The 23,718-nt window shown below is 40.4% G+C and overlaps 2 protein-coding genes across 3 annotated transcripts; both read left to right on the plus strand.

Annotated features, from left to right (window-relative positions):
* The first annotated feature begins 225 nt into the window (after window positions 1-225).
* On the plus strand, window positions 226-23,587 carry LOC129775643 (VWFA and cache domain-containing protein CG16868). Its single transcript, XM_055780624.1, has 4 exons — window positions 226-1,134; window positions 7,313-10,165; window positions 21,331-21,610; window positions 21,672-23,587. The coding sequence occupies exons 1-4, from the start codon at window positions 769-771 to the stop codon at window positions 22,514-22,516; spliced, it is 4,344 nt and encodes a 1,447-aa protein (XP_055636599.1). The 5' UTR covers window positions 226-768; the 3' UTR covers window positions 22,517-23,587.
* Window positions 12,615-21,281, plus strand: LOC129775644 (uncharacterized). 2 transcript variants are annotated; one of them, XR_008742991.1, is made up of 3 exons: window positions 12,615-13,714; window positions 18,063-20,450; window positions 20,522-21,281. XR_008742991.1 is itself a non-coding variant. In XM_055780625.1 (2 exons), exons 1-2 carry the CDS (start codon window positions 13,698-13,700, stop codon window positions 19,312-19,314), a joined length of 1,269 nt encoding a protein of 422 aa, XP_055636600.1. In that variant the 5' UTR covers window positions 12,615-13,697; the 3' UTR covers window positions 19,315-21,281. The 2 variants fall into 2 exon arrangements, 1 of the variants encoding a protein (XP_055636600.1); XM_055780625.1 differs by having other exon boundaries at window positions 18,063-21,281.
* Window positions 23,588-23,718: the final 131 nt, after the last annotated feature.

The following is a 23,718-nucleotide window of genomic DNA, read 5'->3' on the forward strand; positions in this document are numbered from 1 at the left end:
CCGTGTAGCAGCACATTCGTCACAATATTTGTCGATTCATCGAGTCAAATGTTTGAGTCCAACATTCGAGTGAAACGTTGGACGAATCGTGTAGCGCCCGCATAAGTCAAATGTCTTCAAACCTGGCATCTCTGCTGGCTGAGCTGTTACCTCCTCACTAATACATTTCAATTGATCCTGTGAGCGCTACCTTCTTCGCTCACTTTGTATATATGTGCTCAATGAAAAAAGAACAGTGAATGTAGTGAATAGCAGCAATCAACAAATGTCTTGTCGTCGTCTCATATGTCGAGTTTTACCAGTTTCGTTTGCATTGTTTTCATTAAAATCACATGTCAACATTAGTTTTCATTGAAACACAAGTGACCAATAAGCGGCAAAAGAAGTGTACATTACGGATTGAAGTCCATGCAGACAGGGAATACACTTTCCAACCGAGCACTATCCACACTGTTCGGCGCAGTTGAAAGGAAAACGATGCTGGAAAAGCAAGAAGAAGAGATGGAATTTCGGCAGCATGCAGGAGCGAGTGGAAAGTATCGACAGCAGTGCTAAAGGGAGTCAAAAGGCAGACGAAGGGAAAACCATAAACAACAAACGATTCCGAAAAGTATCATCGCGACGATAAAACAAAAGCCGCCCGCAGGCAATAAGAAGAAACGAAATTCTTCTGGAGCAAACGAAGGAAAATGGTTTAGTCGAGCAAATCTGAGCTGGATACTATACAATAAAGTATATTAGCTGTAGGTCCGTCTGAATAGAGACAAAATGACTTCCAATCAACGAAAACAGTATTATTACTATCTACTGCTGGCGGCACTTTTCAACTGTCGGCAAGCGTTTGCCTCAAACCATATCTTTGTAAATAACATAGTTCCTTTGATAAGTAATCTAAGTGCTAGTGCGATAAGTTTTGATAACAGCAGCAGCAGCAACAGTAAAGTGCCTTCCTCCCCTGTAACTACGTCAGCCGTTTCGGTTCCGGTGTTTTCGTATGTACCGATAACGTCTGCCGTTCAGCAGCAGCAGCAGCAAGGACATGAGCGGGACTATAGCATACACGAATTGACAAAATTGCTGGAAATGAAGCTGAAACGAATACGGAATCAGGAGCTGGATGTTCCCGCTGTTCAGGTTAGTGCACTTTAATGCAAAGTTTCTATAACAGTTTTTTCAAATCGTTTATTTGTAAGGCCCCATCGCAGAAGCTTTGCGGAACCATTAGGACTAGAGATGGCATCTAGTGAACTCCGATAATCGTTCGATTGATCGATTAATCGAATATTCCCTAAAGAAATCGATTATTAATCGAACGAATACTGCGCAACCAATAATCGAAGCGAACGAATAATTTATGACTATTAACCAATCCAAACCAATAGAAAAAAAACGTACGGCCGCTGCAGTTTTATCCTGAAATTAAATCATTATTTTTGATGCTCCCCTAAACTCGTGAACAAAGCTCAATGCAGTCGGCGCGAATTGAGCTTCGTTTACACGTTAAGGGGAGCGTAGCTTTCTAGAAAATGAAAAATATAAGCCTAACTAAATGTGTATCTGAGTGGGACGATTAATCGATTATTTGGGGCGATTAATCGTATCGAATAACAAACTGCTGAAAAGTATTCGATTAGCTCATAAACGATTAATTTCAAAAATCGGAGATCATTAATAGCATCCGCTGTTCGACTGGCTGTCGAAGGTGGTCGGACAAGATGAGACGACAAGATAAACTAATATTGAAAAAGAAGAACACAAAGGAGACCTTTGCAAAAGTGTGCGCCATCTCATTGCCAGGAATTGAGCAATGAGAGGAGACCCATACAAAGATTATCCTATATGATCTTTCGATCAGTGCACTCATCTGCTGCCTCACTTTTGTAGGGAAATAAGATAGGTGCCTATTAGTTTTCATCGACTGAAGAGCTTCAAGCGAACTGAGACTATCCTAGAAAATTAAGTAATGGTCTGCACTGCCCATGTTTTTATAGAAGACGTAAACGACAAAATTAACAAAATCGACTTTTTCGCTGTTTCGCATTCTACACAATGTAAAACGTTTGCTCGTCATGCAAACAAATATTTTTTGTTCGAAAACATTTGAGCAATTATGGAAAAACGTTTTCGCAAAATCACTGTTTGTCCGCATAACGGACGTAGTTCCATACAGCTTTCATACATCGTTCGAAAATCAACAATTGTCAGTATTATATTCTATAAGCTTCATCTACATTTGAATCACATTCTTTGTAGAGCCCAAACATGTCTGCCACGATAGTGTCTTATCACTTAGTGTTTCCTACCAGAGGAATATAAGAAACCATTGAAACGCTGCTCATATAATTACTATTTTCTGTGCACGATTAACAAAGAGGAGCAATTGTGTTTTGACGTAGGACTACGTCTTTCATTTCTATACCGGGGTGTAAAATCAAAGTTTCGAAAACGAAAGCGTTACGCCGGAGACCGAGATTTTGAGCGTTAATAGCTCCTAAACAACTGAACGAAATGGTATGATAAACACTTCATTCGAAAGATAAAATGTCTACGCGTTCTATACTTGTTACTTTCTGATCCAAAAACTTGTTTCAATAGTCTTAAATTTGCTTTCAAAACAGGCTATTGAAATCACCAATCGGTATATAAGCGAGCGCCGCTCGGAAATCCACTCAGTTCTAATTGAACAGCGATTGGAGCATGTTGTCGCTATTGTGGTGAAGCTCTTCGTTTATCATGAAAGCGCGGATGAACGGTGTCGCCAAGAGACTGTTTGTGCACCTTAGGCCAGAAGGGAATCCATCAGGAGGAGAGTGATGCTACAAACGGTTCCCCGGGAAGATCTCGAAGCAGCCGCTACACACACACACATACACGCACGGAATTCTTTCCGTTTGGATCGAGAAAGATCCGGAAAATAATCTGCCAGTTCCTCTAGGAATTTAAAAATACATTCATGTGAAGGAGTTTATTTGAATGTTTTCTATCCATGTAACACTGTGACCAAATAGGTTTCAATCAAGTGCTATTAACAGATGGTTATCGAGTTAGCATTAACCACTGGTGGGCTTCCAGTATCGAGGAAAATGTGGAAATATCTAATCGTTACTGAAAATAATCTGCCAGTTCCTCTGGGAATTTAAAATTACATTCATGTGAAAGAGTTTATTTTAATGTTTTCTATCAGTGTAACACTGTGACCAAATACATTTGGTTTTGTGATTTTTCAATCAATCGCAATTAAAAGGAAAGCTTCTAAAGATTATTCTTCCCCATCAGTAGGATATTTCCGTATCCGATATTGGATGCATAAAACCTTGTGCCTCCAACGTAACGCTCTCGTTTTCGAAGTTCTCCAAATATTCATTCATTCAGAATGAATTCAGATTCAACTTCAAACAAATGATCTCTAAATCAACGATAGTCCTACGTCACCCTTGCGGTTATACCATATATATAACCCACTTCCTGTTTTTTAATGTTATAATTACCTAAATTTCTGCATATAAATTTTCAAGTAGATCAGTAGTAAAATTAAAATAATATTAGTTCTTAGTAGAGATGGGCAAACCGTTCATGAACTGTTCAAAAGAACTAGTTCACCAAAAAGAGTGAACGAACGGTCGTTCTTTTTTACTGGGCAACAGTTCACATGAACTGCTAACCCAGTTCAGAACGAACTGTGTACGAAGACCGCTGGTTGAACTGTGTATACAGTTCAGTTCAGAACGAACTGTACGGTGAACAATGAACTGTGTATACAGTTCAGGACGAACTGTTCACAATGACCGCTGGAGGAACTGTGTATGCAGTTCAGAACGAACTGACCGCTGGCGGAACTGTGTTTACAGTTCAGAACGAACTGTGAATGGTGATCGGTGTATAAGAGGAAGGCGAGCGAACGAGTGATAGACAAATACTGCTGCCAAGCAAATAGTCCTCAAATTAACGAATGGAAACAAACGATAGCTCCATGAAATAACAAAAATAAGATGTCGGTATTATCGTTTTCATAATAAAATGCAATATTTAAGAATCCGATGGTTCTTAAATTGGATTGTTCGATTATATATCAAATAAAGTTTTAATTTGAGGATAAATATTTCAGTAAGATATGCAAATATACCTCACAAAAAAATACAGTTGAAAGCGAAACGATTCAAACTGTATTTTTCAGCAGTAAATAAAAATTTGTGTAGCTGATATGAAATTTTTTAATATTATACCATATTGTGCTCGATAATTTCGAGAAAGTCTTTCGCGTTTTGGTACAGTTTTGCTATAGCAGTTATTGCAAAACATTGAAAAGAAGGCAGCGCAACGCTAGTTTGTGCTGAAAAGAATGTATCACGGCTCAAGCTAAATCAAAATTTCAAAATCATAGTTTGATTTTCTATTCTGCTAAGATATTTTTAACAAAATTCGGACATCTAATTATTGATAACAAACAGGATTTTATAAATAAAAAGAACAGTTCTACATTCTATCTCACACTTTTTTATACTTGCTCTGGCATATCCCTCTAATGTACGAAAGAGTGAGTGAACTGCTCAAAAGAACTAGTTCACTTAAGTGAACGCTTGGTCACTGAACGGTTCATTAAAGTGAACCGTTTTTCCCATCTCTAGTTCTTAGCATCAGTGTTTGGATTTCGATCAAAATCGAATGATACACAATGTGTCATGCAAGTAACCTCTCGCCTCTCATATAACCAAATATGAGAGGATCATTCAGATACTTGTATTAATGACAGTAATCACTTGTGTGACATTACATGATTAAACCAAGAGAGGAACGAAGACTGTTGTATGCATATTCGAGCTGTATCAAACATCGCAAACCATTTTCGGCGGTTTAATACTCCAATTCCTTTCCACGAATGTCGAATGTACCCATATATCGGGAAGAACCTGATTGCGTTCTTCAAATCGGCCCTTTCTCCGAGAAATATTATACGGACATCGCTTTCGCGGTCAGGAAATGAAAGGTAATGGATAGCTCTATTGGTTACAATCTTCGTAACGAGACGATCAAATGGTAGTTGGCCACTCTGCCATAACAGCGAGGGTAGCACTTGTAGCAAAGGCACCGATGGTTATTTTTATTGCCTTATTATATAGCGATTCAATCGTTTTTAGCGGTTTTCGCCTCCTCGACTGAAGAGGATTTTTGGTATAAACCAAGCATTTCCTATCCGTAATGTCCGGAAGCCAGGTTACCAGAAATTGCCTTCAAAAAATTAATTATATTGCGGGCATCTTTTTTGATCGCCTGAGAATTTGGTGTCAAACTCAGTTTCTTGTCAAAAGTTACTCCAAGAGTTTTGAGAGTTTTGACTGAGAGGATTTGAATTTCGAATGTTTTGGAGTTGGAAACTTTGAAGTGAGCTTTTGAATTACATATATGGAGGAGTTTTGATTCTTCCGGGGGATATTTTGAAACCAATATTTTGGGCCCAGTCTTGAATGGAATCAATTGCTTTTTGAAGTTTTTTCCTTTCGAAATTGTTGGTGGTCCAGAAAAGAACCGTTGGGTTCACGTGGCTTCGTAAAAGCAATTGATGAAGTTTGATACATAAATCTATTTTGTTCTCGTGAGAATAACACACGATATTTTTCATGACCACTCCACACGGAAACAAAATAGAAACTGATGGTCTTGGATACCATTGCAACACTAAAACACCTAGCCGATTTCGCAAATGTCTACGAACATCGGACGCATTTACAAATCATGAAACTTATGTATACGATTGTTGCACGGGAACCGAATGCGCAAATATTCCTTCGCTCGAGCGCATTTACAAGCGAACATTCCCTCATTGTTAAACCAGGGAACCTAATTTTTCCTGGATTTGGGACATTAAAAATATCTGGTCTGGCTCCTCCTTACCGGGGCCACCAAATGTTATCCAAGGGAACCTTTTCCCTGGATTTCTAGCCTTTCGGCTCTCTTATGGGCTAGAGCCCCCAAACTGTAGCAAACCCCGACTAGGGCAGCCACTCTTCGTGATCCGACGGCTGATTCCGATGGCGATTTCGGATTTAGAACTTGTGCGTTGATTGATATCTCTTGAATAATTTCCGTTTGATCTGGCATCCTATATTGGGTGTAACTACTTGTCGGTGATTAAAATGAACTTATTCCTGCCGTCCAAGCTGGGTCTGTAACACTCATGACCATTCCATGCAAAAGCAAAACAGAAACGATATGGATTTCTGAAGTGGCATCCGCTTATATACAAATTCATGTGATTTCAATAGTCTGTTTTCAAAGCAATTTTCAAGCTTTTGAAACAAGTTTTTAGGTCAATAATTAACAATCATATAACTTCTGGACATTTTGTTCAGCCGTTCACCCGTCAAAGAGGTATTACCGTTCAAAACATTGCACTTCAAGCGTCACTCTCTCGTTTTCGAAACCTTGAACTCACACTCTGGTACAGAAAAGAAAGACGTAATCCTACGTTAAAAAGAAAGACTGTATAGCCTTAGTAAAGACCCCAACTAGCACTGACTGGAGTGGGTGTACCCGTTGATTCCTTTTGGCAAACTTTTTATTTTTTCCTTTTTTTTTATTTCTTTTTTTGTTTTTTTAAATTTAAATTTCACTAAGCCTTGATACAACGGAGCGCAATTTTGGCGGAAAAATGGCATCTGGCAAAAAAAAAAGAGGAAAAACGTTAGTGAATGAGACTTGAAGCAAGAATTACCCGTGAAAAATGCTCCCGATTTTCCTTAGCTCCTTAGTGAAAAAGTCTGTGTTAGGGAAACACATTTCGGTGGAATCAAAAAAGCTCCCATAAAAAACAACTTGCATGTATTCGCAATGCCGATTTCACCAAGCACCTTGGTTTTGAAGTCTGTATTGGGGAAACCATATTTCGCTATTACTCTGGTTGCTCCTTTGGTCGGCACAATGTGAGCAGCACAAATCGGGCCGATCAAAACGTGGCAATTAGGGCGTTTAGATAACGCTTGACATTTCACAATTATTCAATCGTTTATCTCATGAAGAATAAAATTTTCTTTATTGTGATAGATGCGTAGAAATATTTCCTATCAATTGATGCAAACATCTTTCCGATTTATTAAGGAATGCTCGAGTTATAAGCATTCGAAATTATTAATTTTTCCTACATGTTCTGTATTTAGGATTTCACCTCCATTTATTCCTGTTAGACGTAGTCCCTCTTAAAAAAAAACTTCACCAACTTCAATACTGTAGCGGAGACTCGAACAACAGATTTCCGCCTTTTCAACTATCGATTAGAAATGAACTACAAACAATTTTAACATTTGTTTTTTTTCAACAGGAACTTTACGACACGATGGAATTCACATCCATGATTCACAACGAAATCGATGAACTAGAAAGGATCGTGAAGAAGCTTACCACTAAGTTCGAACAATCGATCGCAGTCATTGACCGATTGAGGACCTTCATTTACGACTCAATAACTCGCCAAAGTGCCGAATATAACACACTGGTCAGCCCCTGTCCGTACAGTGAGCTGCTCAATCCGTGGGATGATGAACATCCGTTCGATCTGCAAAATTTCATACACAATACAAAACTGATAAACTCTTCCTCCACGCCGAGATCACTTGTGGGGGAATCTGGTTTTCTGGATTTCTCTGCTTTTCCAGCCAGTCTGGAGGAACGCCCAAAGATCCGAATCAACGATCAAACTGTGGAAGACAATAACCAGCGGTTGCAGAGGAGATTCCTGGATCAAATAGCTCACATGCAGAGCAACTTTTACAGCATGAAGCAGCTGTTCTATCTGTCTGCGTTTGATCAAGCAAACGCATTCAAGTGTCACTATTATCCGAGAGACGGACGGCTGAAGTCACTGTATTTGTCAACCGTGAGGAGCAAATATTTTGTGATTCTGCTGGATATTGGCAGTTCGGTAAGCACTGACCAGCTGGAGGTAGCGAAAGCGATCGTCAAGTTTATGATCTATCTGTTGAACGAGCACGATCGGATCGCCATTGTAGCCGTCAGCCAAAAATTGACCACGACCGAGGGTTACCTAGATTGCGTTAGTGGTCCTTTTGTGAACGCCACGATGGACAATAAGGACCGGCTGCTGGATTTTATAGACACACTCAATAAAACATCCTCCGCCGCTGGCCACGTGTCGGCCTTCCGGTACGCGTTCGAAGCGATAGGCGAAGTTTATCGTGGCGTTGGTGAAGAGCTGCCGGTTGTGTTTCTATACCTTGGTCGGGCGCTGATATCCCCGATTACAGCAGCTGCGAAATCAGTGATTCGAGCTATTGCGGAAGGACAATCGAGACTTGCGTTTCCTGTGATGATCAACACCTGTTTGATTCTTCTGGATGAGCGAGAAGTCACCTACGAGAAACAGTTCATCGCCGATATCACCACGCAGAACTTCGCAAAATACAACCTCACTGGAATGTCTACCACTTCTCGCGTGGGGAAGATGGTGATGGTTTCGAAGCATAGTTTTGATGCCCAGAGATTCGTAATAGCTTTGATGGAGCCTTTTCTGAACGATCTTCAAATCGTTGACGATGGAATTCGCATCCATCTGCCGTACCATGGGGCAAGCGCGCATGATACGTTGGTAACTCTGTCTGTCCCAGTGGGAATCTATGGATTAATTGGAATCGACCTCTTTTTGAGCGATTTGGCGGAGGATATTTCCTACTACAAAACAGATGATGAAACTTATGCGTTTCTGATAGATCTGCATGGGAATACAATAATGCATCCCTCTTTCCCGAGGCCACTGGCAGCTAAAGAAAACTTCTTCGCTACGAATATAACGCATCTTGAGCGAAAGCTAAGTTTGGGTGATTTACAGGATATTCTTTCGAAAGAAAAGGGTAACTTAACAGTGTTCGAATCAGCATCCAACCAGAGCACGATATATTTTTGGCATCGCGCTCGGTTCTACATCGTTTGCATTGCCCGAACCGCCCATTTGGACCGGAATCCAAACATTTTACTCAGCGGAACAAGCTCTCGATTCAGTTCGTCCCAAATGCAGTACTATCATTCGCGCTCGAACATCGATTACAGTTTCGTCGTTAGCAATGGCGTCAGCAGTCACAGTCTATTGTCAGATCTGATTTACCATCGGATAGACATCTATCCTGCCCAACTTCAGCGACCTTCGTCGAGCAGCACCTCGTCTGATGCCTTCCCGGAAGAATTCCCCACGGTATGTCGACTAATGAAGCAGCTAGCTCTGGTTGACGATTCTACGCTCTATCTCAGTTCGTCCTCATTTCAATCACCATACGCACACATCCGCAACAACCGCGAAGGCACCAACGACGAAGAAAACGTTCGAACCATCCAAAACATTATGGCTTATCTGAAGGACACAACGTCACTTTTCGCCAACCCTGGCCTCCTGCCGGAGGTTCGTAGCGATGTGCTGGCGCTGCTCAAAGTGATATCCGGCTATCGGCGAAAGCACGCCGAAAGCAAACTAAACAAACACATCATCCGACGGTACGCCGCCACTATCAATGGTGTGCTGGAGGTCTTCCCGGGCGGGTTACTCGATACCGACATCGAGCCAACGAAGCGTCCTTGGTTCGTGAAGGCGATGGAGTATCCCGGCAAAATTGTCATCACGAAACCGTACCTCGATGCCGGTGGGGCCGGATACATTGTGAGCGTGTCCTATACCATCTTCGAGGGGATCGCCGATGCACTACACAACGTCGAGAATGATAAACCGATAGTGGTGGTGTCGTTGGATTTCACCCAGGGTTTCTTCTACAAAATGCTGACGGAATCGGCCAGCATTTGCAACGCGGAGAACATCAAGTGCTTCATGATGGATGATCGGGGTTATTTGATAGCGCACCCGAAGCTGGTCGAACCGGCGATAAACAACAACAACAGACGAATGTTAGAGCACATCACCCACAAGGAGTCTCAGGTTGCAAATGATATTTTGAATCACAAGCAGCTGGTGACGAAGAAGATGTGCTACAACTACGTCAACCGGACGATACAGCGGTTCTATCAGTTCAACATGTCGCTGACCGAGGTGGTGACCAATCTGATGTACGGTGAGAGGACAAAGTACCAGATTATGCTCGTTCCGGGAACGAACCTGTTCATCGGTGTTGTGAACTCTACCAACGACGGCGGAGCGTTTTGTCCGTGCAGTACGGTGAGTTAATACTATTTGTCACTTTTTATGCCTATACACTTATCCCCCTATTTACACGGTACTTGTTTTACACGTTTTCGCTTTTACACGGTTTTTAAATTAATAAATTTTGAAAAAATTATAAAAATGTATATATAGCATATATATTCGCATACACATCTTTCATTGAAAACATTGTGACTCCCATTCATTTGGCATCACTGAAGGCGATAATGGGGGACTTCCCGTGTTGTTGTATTTACATTTACGGATTTCAAAGGAGTGCATGTGGAAGCAAACGAAAAAAGGTCATATTTTTAACTACGAGTGCGAATTTTTGTATTAGAACTGGTAAGTTATCAATTTGATAGCTTTTTTTTACATAAAGGTAATTTGTATCACTTTTGCAAGCTTTATAACGCCAAAAAAATCGACAAAAATAGAAAAGAAAAGGAAAGTAATATCTTTGGAGACAAAAATAAACATATTGGATCGTTTACGTGATAGAGAAAGAGTAACGGATGTTGCAAAACAATTTTCCATGAATGAAGGATCGAGGACCAAAGCCAAAAGAAGATCCCGGTTGATACCTATGCTATTACTAATAAGGCTTTAAGGATTTATGAAACGCTTCAAAATCAGCCGTCGTCGACTATTTCTGATGGAAAGAAGGTATCGTTTTCTGCAAGCCATGGGTGGTTTGAAAGATTTTAAATGAAACATACTTTACATAACATAAAAATGAAAGGCGAAAGCACATCTGCTGATTCAGACGCAGCACGACATTATCCCACACAATTCGCTAAACTAATTGCCACTGACTCTTCCACTTTTGATCAGGTCTTTAATGCTGATGAGTCCGGGTTGTTCTGGAAAAAAATGCATGAAAGAACATATTTAGCCAAAGCTCACAAATCAGTCAGTGGATATAAGGTAGAAGGTAGGTTGGTGCTCCCGTGGCCGAGTGGTTAGCGTCAAACCTAACATGCCGGGGGTTTGGGTTCGATTCCCGTTCTGGTCGGGGAAATTTTTCTTCAAAGAAATTTCCTCTGACTTGCACTGTGGTCACGCGTATTCTAGAGCTTGCCACTCAGAATGCATTCAAGGCGTGTTATTTGGCATAGAAATCTCAACTAAGTACTAATGAAAATGACGCAAGTAATACTACGTTGAGACGGCGGAGTTCCTCTAGGAACGTTAGTGCCATATAAGAAGAAGAAGATATAAGGTAGAAAAAAGTCGTATAACAATTATTTTTTGTTGCAATGCTTCAGCCGACTATATGATGAAGCCATTGGTTATAAACAATTTTAAAAATCCGCGTTCATTTAAAGTAGTAGATATAAAAAATCTTCCTGTTTATTGGATGGCTAATAGGAAAGCATGGGTCACAGCCGTGGCCTTCAAGGAATGGTTTCATAATTTTTGCACAAATGCACTTCTATTGATTGATAATGCACCTCGTCATCCTCCAGACGATCCTCCAACACGAAAATGTGAAAGTTGTTTTTTTTACCAAAAAATACAACTTTCTTATTACAACCCTTAGACCAAGGGATAATTTCGACATTTAAAGCACTTTACATCAAGCAAACATTTAAGTACATTTTGGAACAAATGGAGAATGACGAATCACTAACTCTTTTGGGTGCTTGGAAGAAATTTACAATCTTAGATTGCGTTAAACATGTTGGATTGTCATACACTCAGATCAAGCAATCAACGCTCAATGCTTACTGGAAAGCGATATGGCCAAAAGCAATCGAAAGTGGAAACGAAAACTTCCATTAGAACATGAATATTCCCAGATCATCAAGTTAGCTCATTCTATAGGAGGAGAAGGTTTTGAAGATTTTGCTCAAGCAGATATTGAAGAAATATTGGCAGATGACGAACTAAATGAAAAGGATTTAGTTCATATGATTCATGAAGACGACAAACCAGATGAAGACAATAATTCTGATGAAGATCAATCTGAACCAGTTACGCTCACAGCAAAATCCTTCAGTGTGGGGCTTGATTTGGGAAGAAAATTGGGAAATCATTTTCTACAAAGCAACACGAATGTTGAACGAGCTCTTCATTTCCAGAGAGATATTAACAGATGCTTAAGTCAATACGAAGAGATCTATAAAGGTTTGGCTAAAAACCCTACGCAACTATTAATTACAGATTTTATTACAAAATCCCCTCAATATATGCTCTTCTCGAATTCGTCGACCGTTAAAGCAGAATCGCATCAGGAATGCTCTTGTGATGAAAGTAACGTCAGAAACAAAAGACTAGTAGTTCCTGAAAGTGATGACAGCGAATAAACCTATTACATATTTGATTTCTTGAATAATATATTCAATAGGTAGATTTTCAAGATGTTTTACTTTTGTTTCACTTAAATAAATAACTAAATTAAATACATATCGGGAGTTTATTTCGTTTTACGCGGTTTTACATAGAAAAATCGGGGATTTTATTTTACACGGTTTTGTCGGGAACCTATCTTCAGTGTAAATCGTGGGATAGGTGTATTGAGTAAAGTAACACGGCAGTACATGGCCGATTTAGTTTTCAAATGTTTTCAAACCATCGAAATTTACACAATGAAAATCGATTGCTTCTCCCGTGTTGCATTCTGTATGTTCTTTGTTGAATTTCGCTGTTCCCAGAATGTAACATGAAGCAAACCCAATCGCAAACATATTGCAATCGCAACAAAAGCAATAAAGTGTTCTTTTGGCGTTAAGAAGTCCAGGGCTGATGAAATTTACGTGTAGTCGAGAAGTGTCAAAACTATCGAAAAGATATTAAATTTATTTTGCAACGGCGCCCAAAAGAATAAACACGTTTTCGAAATGAAAATCTATCTGTATAGGGTAGATAGGAGCAATACGACCAGGCGGGGCGAAATGGGCCAGCCTTCGTTTGGGACTGTTTTTGAACCAATAACGCCTATTTTCCAACAATTGTGTTAGAAATACTCTTATTAAGTATCTCCGTGAAAACCTTATTCAAATTCAATTGTTTTATAAAGATATTAAAAGAAATCTCACACTGACTGATTGTCACGAAAAACATATAAAAAGCAGTCAACAAAATAAGCTCTGTATACTTCATACTGAAATTTATGACTCTGCTCTTTATATCAATTCGTACTATTATTATTACTGAACATTTCCACTGGTTTATTTCGCTGCTTTGCCGTTTCATGTAAAAGACCAGTTCATTTCTATTGAGCGTTACGGAACCGTTTGGTACATCACGCCACTCGGGTCCGCCAACCTACGGTCGACAACGTGGAGCGTGCAGCGTCAGCAGTATGCAGTCATAAGAGGGCCGCGAGCGCATGGCTCGCCCTCTTTTTCGCTGTGCAGTTCTTGTGGAGCACCGGTGGTGCCGTGTGATTAGTGATAAGTGAATAAATTGTTGAAAGTAGTTAGTTTTTAAAAGTGTTTGCATATCACGATTCCCATAAGTGGTGTCAGAAGTGGGATCGTGAGGTGTTAAAATAGTGGAAGATCCCGCCGCACGAGTAACCAGCCGTCGAAGGATCACCCGGATGCTGCAAACACAACCGTAAGTGAATTACTTTTCAACATCTAAAACTCTATTATCAATCATGCCGGAAACAAGAGCCAGTGAACTTGAAGCACTCAAAACAGAGCTTGAACAGCTCCGAGCATTGGTAGTGGCCAGGGAGGGCAACAAATATGCCATCCCCGACCCTATTAAAAATATGTCGGAATTTTCCGGAAATAAGAAGGAATTGGCAAGTTGGCTCAAGGAAGTCAACGAGCTTTACGAAATGTTTAAAATAAAAGGCGAGAACGGGCAACCCGACTCGCTTAGCTCGATATATTTGCGGGCAATAAAAAATAAAATCAAAGGGGACGCTCGCGTGATATTATGCGCAAATGGTGATCCCGATACCATTCACGGTATCAAATCGGTTCTCATCGAACAATATGGGGACCAGAAGGACTTCGCCACTAATTTGTCGGCGATGTTCCATTTGAAGAAAGGAGATAAGAATCATTTGAGATTCTTTAATGAAATCAAAGAAATTAACACTAGGCTAAAAGCCAATCTATCCTCGAACCCGTTATCGGCTCGAGAGGTAGTTGATGTGATAACAATCACACGATATTTGGACAACATCGGAGAGCCCCTGGCCTCCATTATCAGGCAATCGAAACCAAAATCTTTAGAAGAGGCATACCAGGCTGTATGCACTAATCAAAACGCGGAAAGTAGAACGAAACCCGCAAAACAAATTTTCAAACAGCACAGTAACCCTAGTAGCAGTGGTTCTGGCGGCTATAATAATAACAACAACAGCAACAGCTCTTACAGAGCATATGCCAAAGAAACGAACGCAAAAACTGCATTCAAACGACCGATTCAGCAATTTAAACCGCGCGTGGAACATAACACCAACGAGGTTGACGTGGATAGTGATGATGATGATGACGATGATGACAATAACGCGACCGAGTGCGAAGTGCAAAATACACGCGAAGTAAATTTTCACAGAGGAGAGGAAGACCAGACAATAACTTGAACAATTTCATTCCTTACATTCGCTACCGATCTAACAAGGGAATCTTAAAATTCTTGATAGACACAGGTGCGAACAAATCGTATATGAATCCAGAACATGTGGCAAACGCAAAAGTGACTGATCAGCCAGCCATCGTCACGAACAAAAATGGAAAATTTATTTTGGATAAAGTGGTGCACGCGAATCTTTTTCCGAAAGATGTCAACAGAGCACTACCATTTCATGTGTTTAAATTTCATAAATTTTTTGACGGGCTCATAGGGTACGAAAACTTAGCAGCCTTGAAAGCCGTGATCAATACAGATAAACACGAGTTGATTATTGGGAAATCTACGTACCAATTTTACCGGTATTTCCCTTCTTCCATGAATTTTCACGAAAATTTCGAAACTTTCATGAAAATTCCAACTTTACAAGATGGAACGTTTCTAATCGAAGATGAGCTTAACATTACTGCAAATGTTTCAGTCCAACCGGGACTTTACTTGGCAAAGAATAATAGTGCGATGGTTCATGTACATTCAAAAGGCCTACCGAAGCCTATATTGTCGAAACCATTCGAAAATAAAGACTTTCTTATAAAAACCGATAATCCAAAAGAGAATTTGAATTTCCCTGCGGATCATCTAAATAAAGAGGAGGTCAAACTTCTTGCAAAGACCTTACAGCCATTCAAAAGCATCTTCTTCCAGGAAGGTCAAAAACTTGCCTTTACACATCAAGTAAAGCATAGAATAGAGACCACCGATAACAAGCCAATACACCAAAAGACATATAAATATCCGTACCATCTAAGAGAAATAGTGAGTGAACAAATCCAAAAGATGTTGGATACAGGCATTATTAGAGAGTCTTCATCTGCCTGGACTTCTCCTATTTGGGTCGTACCTAAGAAGGTCGACAACTCAGGTGCGAAAAAGTACCGCATAGTGGTAGATTACAGAAAATTAAATAAAATCACACCGTCTGATCGGTATCCAATACCGGAAATCAGCGAAATTTTGGATCGTCTAGGAAATGCGCAGTATTTCTCTGTGCTCGACCTGGCCAGCGGGTTCCACCAAATAGAGGTAGACCCAGCTGACATCCCAAAAACGGCGTTTAACGTCGATCATGGGAAATACGAATTTGTGCGGATGCCGTTCGGATTGAAGAATGCGCCCGCAACATTCCAACGCCTGATGGATTCGGTATTACGGAAACATTTAGGTATTAGATGTTTCGTCTATATGGACGACATCATAATTTTTTCCAGCTCTTTGGAAGAGCACATGAAAGACATTCAAAAGGTTTTAAAAACTCTAAAGGAAGCAAACCTTAGAGTTCAGTGTGACAAGTCGGAATTCCTTCGTAAAGAAGTTGAATTCCTCGGTCACGTGGTTACTACGGAAGGGGTTAAACCTAATCCCAAGAAGGTTGAAGCAGTGAAAAACTGGCCTCTTCCGAAAACCCCGAAGGAACTAAAATCCTTCCTTGGAACAATTTCATACTATAGAAGATTCATTCCCGACTTTGCTAAAATCGCAAAGCCGATGACAAGTGTGCTTCGTGGAAAAACCAAATCCATAGAAATTACTCCGGAATATGAAAAAGCCTTTACTGAATTGAAAAATATAATGAGTTCGGATCTCTTATTGCACTACCCCAATTTTGACGAGCCGTTCGTTTTGACTACGGACGCGTCAAACTTTGCGATCGGGGCGGTCCTCACACAGATAGTGAATGGAGGTGAAAAACCCATTGCCTATCTATCAAGAACATTGACAAAGGCGGAAGAGAAATATTCTGCCACCGCCAAGGAACTGTTAGCTATCTATTTTGCAGCTAAAAAGTTCCGGCCATATCTGTATGGTAGGCAGTTTACCATATACACAGATCATGAGCCTCTTACTAAGGAAATCAAGTTAACAGATGCTACAGGACGAGTGACTCGCCAACGGCTATACCTGGAGCAATTCGATTTCCAGTTGGTTTACAAAAAAGGAAAACAAAATGTAGTGGCCGATGGTTTATCCCGGATACCACGAGCTGACGAATCTGAACTAAATATTCAAACCGTTTTGCAAAACGAGCTTTATGAAAATGACCCGATATATGGACCAGAAATAATTAACAAGTTTAGGAATCAGCTGATAATTAATGTGTCAAACGATCCTAGAAAATCGGCTCACATATTTTATTCTATATTTTCAGGTTACAGCAGGCATACTTTCAACCGTGGAGAATATTCCGAAGATGAAATCCGAAACATTCTTAAAAGTTATCTTTCCCCGACCATATCCAATGGTATATTCGCTCCCCTAGAGATTGCACAATTGTGTTCTAAAATAATGAAAGATCAATTCAAAGGCATGAAAGTACAATTTTGCAATCTAAAACTCCCTGATCTCATTTCTAAAACTGATCAAGAGGAATTTATTCGTAAGAGCCATAATTTTAACCACAGAAGTTGGAAGCTCACATACGAGGAGATTCGTCAGTCAGTTTTCTTCCCCGATATGATTACGAAGATCAAATCATTCGCAAAAAATTGTGAGGACTGCAAGTTCGCGAAATACGAACGACGTCCCTTCAAAATTCCAATAACTCGAAGAGCATACGACAAACCATTAGAGAACATTTTCATTGACGTGTACGTCAAGGAGGGTGAAAAATTCCTTACCCTTGTCGACGCATTTTCCAAATTTGCCCAAACTTTCAAAATCCAGAATGAAACGGCGGATGAGCTGATCGAAGTAATTACAAAATACTTTAAAATTTTCGGCCTACCAAAAACTATAACATGTGATCAAGCCACATCTTTCAGAAGCTCAAAATTCAAAACCTTTCTCCAAAATCAAAATATTGATATACACTTTGCCAGTACTAGTAACAGCAATGGCATTGTCGAGAGATACCACAACACGCTTTTAGAAATGTACATGTCAAACAGGAGAAAACTTGAAGAACTAACCTTATACGAAGGGCTCTCCATAGTAACTGCCCTATATAACGATACCAAACATTCAACTACGAAATTAAGACCTAGGGATATAATTTTTGGAAATTCTCATTCATTGAACCCGGAGGATATAAATACACAGAAAGCAAAAATAATACTAACTGCCAGGGAAAATATTGCGTTAGAAGCGAGGACACACAATCAGAAAAATGAAAGTCAAAACAATAAAGAATATGAAAACCTCACCATCAGTGAAGCTTTAGTTAAAGGGAAAGGAAAGCCGACCCCTTACACCAATAGATTTAGGCCAATTAAAATCCAAAGTCAAACCAGCAAAACTGTAACAGATGAAAAGGCTATCAAAATTCACAAATTAGATATGAAAAGAGCTAACTAAAACAACACTTTATATTTTCTTGCAGAATACTGTGGCTCCTTACGCTGGTAGGGATGGCCACTTCAGACTTGAGAATTCATACCCTGGATCAGAGTCCGATCATTATAGTTCCGTTAGAACCCGCTAAAATAAGCACTAGTTCTCTGCGAATTGTGCACCCCATAAACTTGACCTCAATTGGAACAATTGTAGAAAGCTTTAACGCCGTTTCTATGGAGAGATTGTCGAATCAAACGCCTTTTAAGTCAATAGTTAAAGCAAAATTAGACAAAATAAACTTGAGTTACAACCGAATAAAACCACTACGTAGGAGAAAACGATGGGAATCTCTCGGAAAGGCCTGGAAATACGTATCGGGAAGCCCTGATGCAGACGACCTTAAGATTATAAATTCGTCATTAAATTCATTAATTAGCGAGAATAACAAGCAAATAAGAATCAATAGTGCTTTCGATTCACGAATGAGCAACATTACAAAAGCAATTAACGTCATACTGGAAAATGAGGAAAATGTAATACATTCCTTAGAGGGCTTTGATGTATTAGAATTAATATTCAAAATTGATGAGCTATTATACTACTTAGACATAATCGAAGAGGCGATCACACTAGCGAGACGGAGTATCCCAAGCAGCCGCATCATTCACCTCGACGAATTGGAAACCATTCATCATTCCCTCATTAATGACGGTTTCGGGCTTAACTCGGTCGATAGCATACTTAGTACTGCCAATGCCTACGCAGTATTAAACAACGAAATTTTCATGTACATACTGAAGATACCCAGGATCAAAAATGTACAGTACACCCTCAACTTCATTGAACCAGTCATTGTAGATCACCACAGAGTCCACCTACAAACACAGTTTTATTTGAAAGGACAGAAATCATTCATGTTAAAAAGCGCTTGTTCCAAAGCCAACGCCATGTTTATATGTTCCTCAACGGATCTAGAACCTTTGACGGGTTGTATGCAACAATTGGTCTCCGGAAATACAGCAGAGTGTCCCATAGAACGCACCTACGGAAACAAAACTATTCGGAAAATCAATGATGGCAATATAGTCGTCAATGCAATCAATGTAACACTTTCGTCAAACTGTTCAGTCACCCAACGCACTCTACAGGGGTCGTTCCTAATCCAATACTCAAACTGTACACTGAAATTGGATGACGAGGAATATGTCAACACAAACATGGAGATACAGCCGTTCATACCTACCACGGGATTGAAGCCGAAAACCTCCATTGGAAACTTCATTTCCTGGGATGGATAGCATCCGTAATCTCATCAACTTTACTAATCTGCATACTGGGTTCATCCATAATCATCGTTTTGAAATTCGCCGCCTGGAAGACACTCCTTACCAACAGCAAACCAGAAGTCATCGAACAGGATACCATCGCATCAACCGAGGCCCATCCCGAGTCCAGAGAGGTACCGCTGATACTTCAGCAGTAGACGAAAGCCGAGGACGTCTTTCAGCTAAGGGGGAAGCCGTTACGGAACCGTTTGGTACATCACGCCACTCGGGTCCGCCAACCTACGGTCGACAACGTGGAGCGTGCAGCGTCAGCAGTATGCAGTCATAAGAGGGCCGCGAGCGCATGGCTCGCCCTCTTTTTCGCTGTGCAGTTCTTGTGGAGCACCGGTGGTGCCGTGTGATTAGTGATAAGTGAATAAATTGTTGAAAGTAGTTAGTTTTTAAAAGTGTTTGCATATCACGATTCCCATAAGTGAGCATAAATGTACGGAGCGAAATGGTCATACCTGCTTGGGGCAGTATGATCAGGTATTTTTTCAACCTAATCTGTAAATACAGCTGTCAAAATTTGTAAACATAGTTGGAAATAGCTAGATGTGGAATCACATAGAATTATACCAGAACATCCGATCGTAAAAAGTGGTCACAGAACAGTTTAGACGCGGCAATCGTAGCAGTGAAGAGTCAGTGCGACATGCAGCGTTAGTGCATTGTATCCCGCGAGAAACACTTAAATGTTATTTACGTTGTGCAGATCTTTGCAGCTCCAGCTGTTCGGATCATTTAGTAACGTTTTTTTACGACGGAGCGAGAGAACGAGCTTGTAGATTATATTCTCTCTATGGAACAACGATTTTACGGTGTTACGACGAAAGAAATCCGGAAGCTGACGTATGATTTGGCCAAAAGGAATGGTATTTATCTCCCTTTCAATAGCCAAAAATAGCCGGAATAGATTAATTGGCTGGTTTTGCAAAGCGCTACCCAAACTCTTACTTCGGTCACCAGAAGCAACTTCCGCCGCCAGGGCACAAGCATTCAATCGCGTTGCAGTCGGGAAATTCTACGATTTACTAGAGTACGTACAGCAGAAATACAACATTCCACCAGTAAGGCAATGAAACGTCGATGAGACATCAGTGATTCCAGTAACTATCTTTTATCGATAGGAGAAGGAAGTAAACTAGGAAGTAAAAAAATGATTATCTCCATTCGACAGGTGCAGACCAAAAATTCCAAAATTCTAGCAAAGCAAGGAAAAAGGCAGATGAGCGCTGGGTGCTGAGCACGGAATAACGATTGTAGAATCTTCCACAGAACACCCTATGTTGCTACTGTGGGACACAATTCAGCTCCTCTACGGACGGCGATGGATGGAATCAATGCTATCAATGCCACTGACTGCACAGATATTCTCTGTTCCTGCTTTGAGTAACGTGAAATTGCAACAATGTGATCAAAGTAACATTGTTATTCTTTGTACATGCAAACTGAATGAAATCCAATGAAATATACGTGATGGCTTGCTAAATAGATCAAACTTCCCTTTTATGAACTTGTTACGTTATTTCCTAGCGAAAATATGCTTAAAAGATTGAATCAACTAACATGGTCGTATTGCCCCGCAATGTGGCCCATTTTGCCCCGTAGCTTACAATCGACGGAAATGAAACACAAATTTTAAAAGTGTAAATTTTCCACATAAATCCTTTTTAAAGCGTATTCATATAATGTACATCGATCAAAAAGGTTTCAAATCGTGAGGTTTTAACATGTAGCATAATTTAAAAATGTTCCTACATGATTTAGGACGTTTCGTACTTATGGGGACCATATTGCCACTATCTACCCTTCATGTACCTCTGGTGGCTAATTGTCACCTGTAGATGCGCACCACAGCATAAACATTAGCTTTGTTCTCATGACGTATTTTCGATTCTAACTTGAACTTTGTTACCCACCAAAAACTCCATTCAATCGACTGGAAATATGCGAATTTCTTTTTAATTTTTGATTAATCTCATTTAGGTCGGTAATTCGTGTCTCAACTGCAACCGGATGGAGCAAACTGAATGCGAATGTCCATGCGAGTGCCCGCTGCACTACCACGAATCGGAAAATGAAACATGCCTAAATAGTAGCCCCTCCGATGGCCGTAAGCCCATCACTCCGCATTCCTACCCTCTATGCTCACCACTGCCCGAGGAACTAATCTCTATGAGCGCTCTAAACTACGAGAGCGAATACGAGCTGAAGAGTTGCACCAACATCAATTGTGAGGATTACACCACGCAGAGCGAATGTCTAGGTAGTTTTATTAAGACTTTTGTTTTCAGTTTCACTTTAACTTATGTACGTTGCTATTCTAGGACTGGTTGGCTGCGAATGGTGCCAAGTGGATATCGACGGAGAAAACGCTCTCACCACGCCATTCTGTACGTCACAGTTAACCTGCTTCAATGGAGTTTTCGGATCGGCTACGCCATACGGAGACGTGATGAGTAACAATATCATGGAATCAGTGTTGCCCCCAGCTTACAGTGCAATCGGACCCGTGGCTGGGGCAATCCTCGCCCTTTGTCTCGTGGTGGGATTTGCCATGTACTGTTATCGCCAGAACAGCGACCAGAGTGGAACCTCCGATCAAATGTACGATGATTTGGTTGGTGATCATTGTAACGGTTTACCGTTGTCGAGATTCGACATCGAGGATAGCAGCCCACCCGATGATTGCGATATCAGTCGAACGAACGCCAAACAAAATTTGCTAATGAATGGACAAAACGAAGCCAACTGCATGATCTTCCCGAATGTAACCTCCCCGTATCAAATGTCTTCCAATTACCGTCGACCAAACGCAGGTTCTTCGGATCACGGTTACTCGACCATGACACATCACGAAGAATCGGAACACCTGTGTTTGTCAAATGCCGAACCAGTTGCACCCAACGCCACCGCTAAACGGCTCTCAATTTCTGACTCGGCTTCCATCAACACATCGGTTTCGAGTCCGTACAGCAATCACCAGAATTTCCTTCCGTCGGCGAAGCAATCATCGTTACACCATCAGGATGATGGGATAGTGCAAAAATTGCCCGATCCGACGCAAACCGTTTTGCCTTCACCGACCTCCGTCTCGCGGACGGGTATTTACGGGGGAGGCCACTACATACTGGTCCCGGTGACCGTCCATCGGAACATGGATGTTTCCTAACGAACTGTGCTAAGGCTATTTATTACCTAGGTGTTAATCATCGGCGACCTGTGGTTGTTCTGAGTGTAACATTTCCTACTTGTCTAACACAAAGTTTAACTGTAAGTATTAGTGTATATGTACGGTAAGTTTAAACTTTTCCTGCTGAATGTACCTTGAAAGCAACCCGCCAATTGTGGCGACCATAGATTTCCCACGACAAGCTTCCTCATCGTTCTTAGTCGTTTGTGTTTCACCTAGCTAAACGGAACAAATAAGGTTCATGTAGCTTTCGTGCAATTCCAGCCTTGTCTTCCACTGTCGATGATTTTGAGAAAATGATTTCAATAATTATATATGACATCATCCATCACCCCCATTCTCCCACTTCATCACGTCTATCTCACACAATGTTGACTGATTGTTAAACATATTTATAAGCATTTGAATATTCAGATTTAAAATACATCTGGCTATTGCCATGGAAGAAAGAGATTGCAAGAAATCGGTAAATGTGCTTGCCAAGCTAAATGTTGTGAACATTAACACGGAACACAGGCAGTTGGACGTCACTTTAAAAAAAACAGTCGTCAAAAACAGACTGAACAAATCAGCATCAATTGGAAACCTGCGTATCGATACCGGAAGGTAGGAACAACGAACTTTACGAGCATTCTTTTCTATATGTCAATTCAAAATATACTTAACTGTAGAAGAATGATTGTTGCTTTCCCTTCTTTGCAAAAAGTGAAAAATTGATGATCATCGTTTAGAACTTACCGAATACGTGGAATAGAGGAATAGTAATATGATGGCCAATTTGTTGAACTGGCAAAAACGGAACTAGTTAGAAAATGATCGAACCCTAAAACGAACGAAACACAGTCTATTCAAGTCAGCCGGAGATTGTTTTGCCAAGATCGTGTTGTGAATTTTAGCATGTTTCAAGATTAGAGGTAGATAAATTTATATATAACTTGCTGCTATCCTATTTTTTATACATATTTAGTGGTAATTTAATGTGATTATTTTAAGTTTTTTTTACCAGATCGATGTATACTATTTTTTATGTGCAAATAAAGAATGCAACGAAGACGACGAACAAGATAATTATATTGGAAAGAAACTATCATAAAAACTAAGTTAATCACAATCTCTAATTCTCACATCAAATGAGGGGCTCAGAATGCAAGGGATGTAAGTGACTTGATCGTTTTCTCTTC

The sequence above is a fragment of the Toxorhynchites rutilus genome, chromosome 3 (assembly GCF_029784135.1).
Source record: "Toxorhynchites rutilus septentrionalis strain SRP chromosome 3, ASM2978413v1, whole genome shotgun sequence".
NCBI lineage: Eukaryota > Metazoa > Arthropoda > Insecta > Diptera > Culicidae > Toxorhynchites > Toxorhynchites rutilus.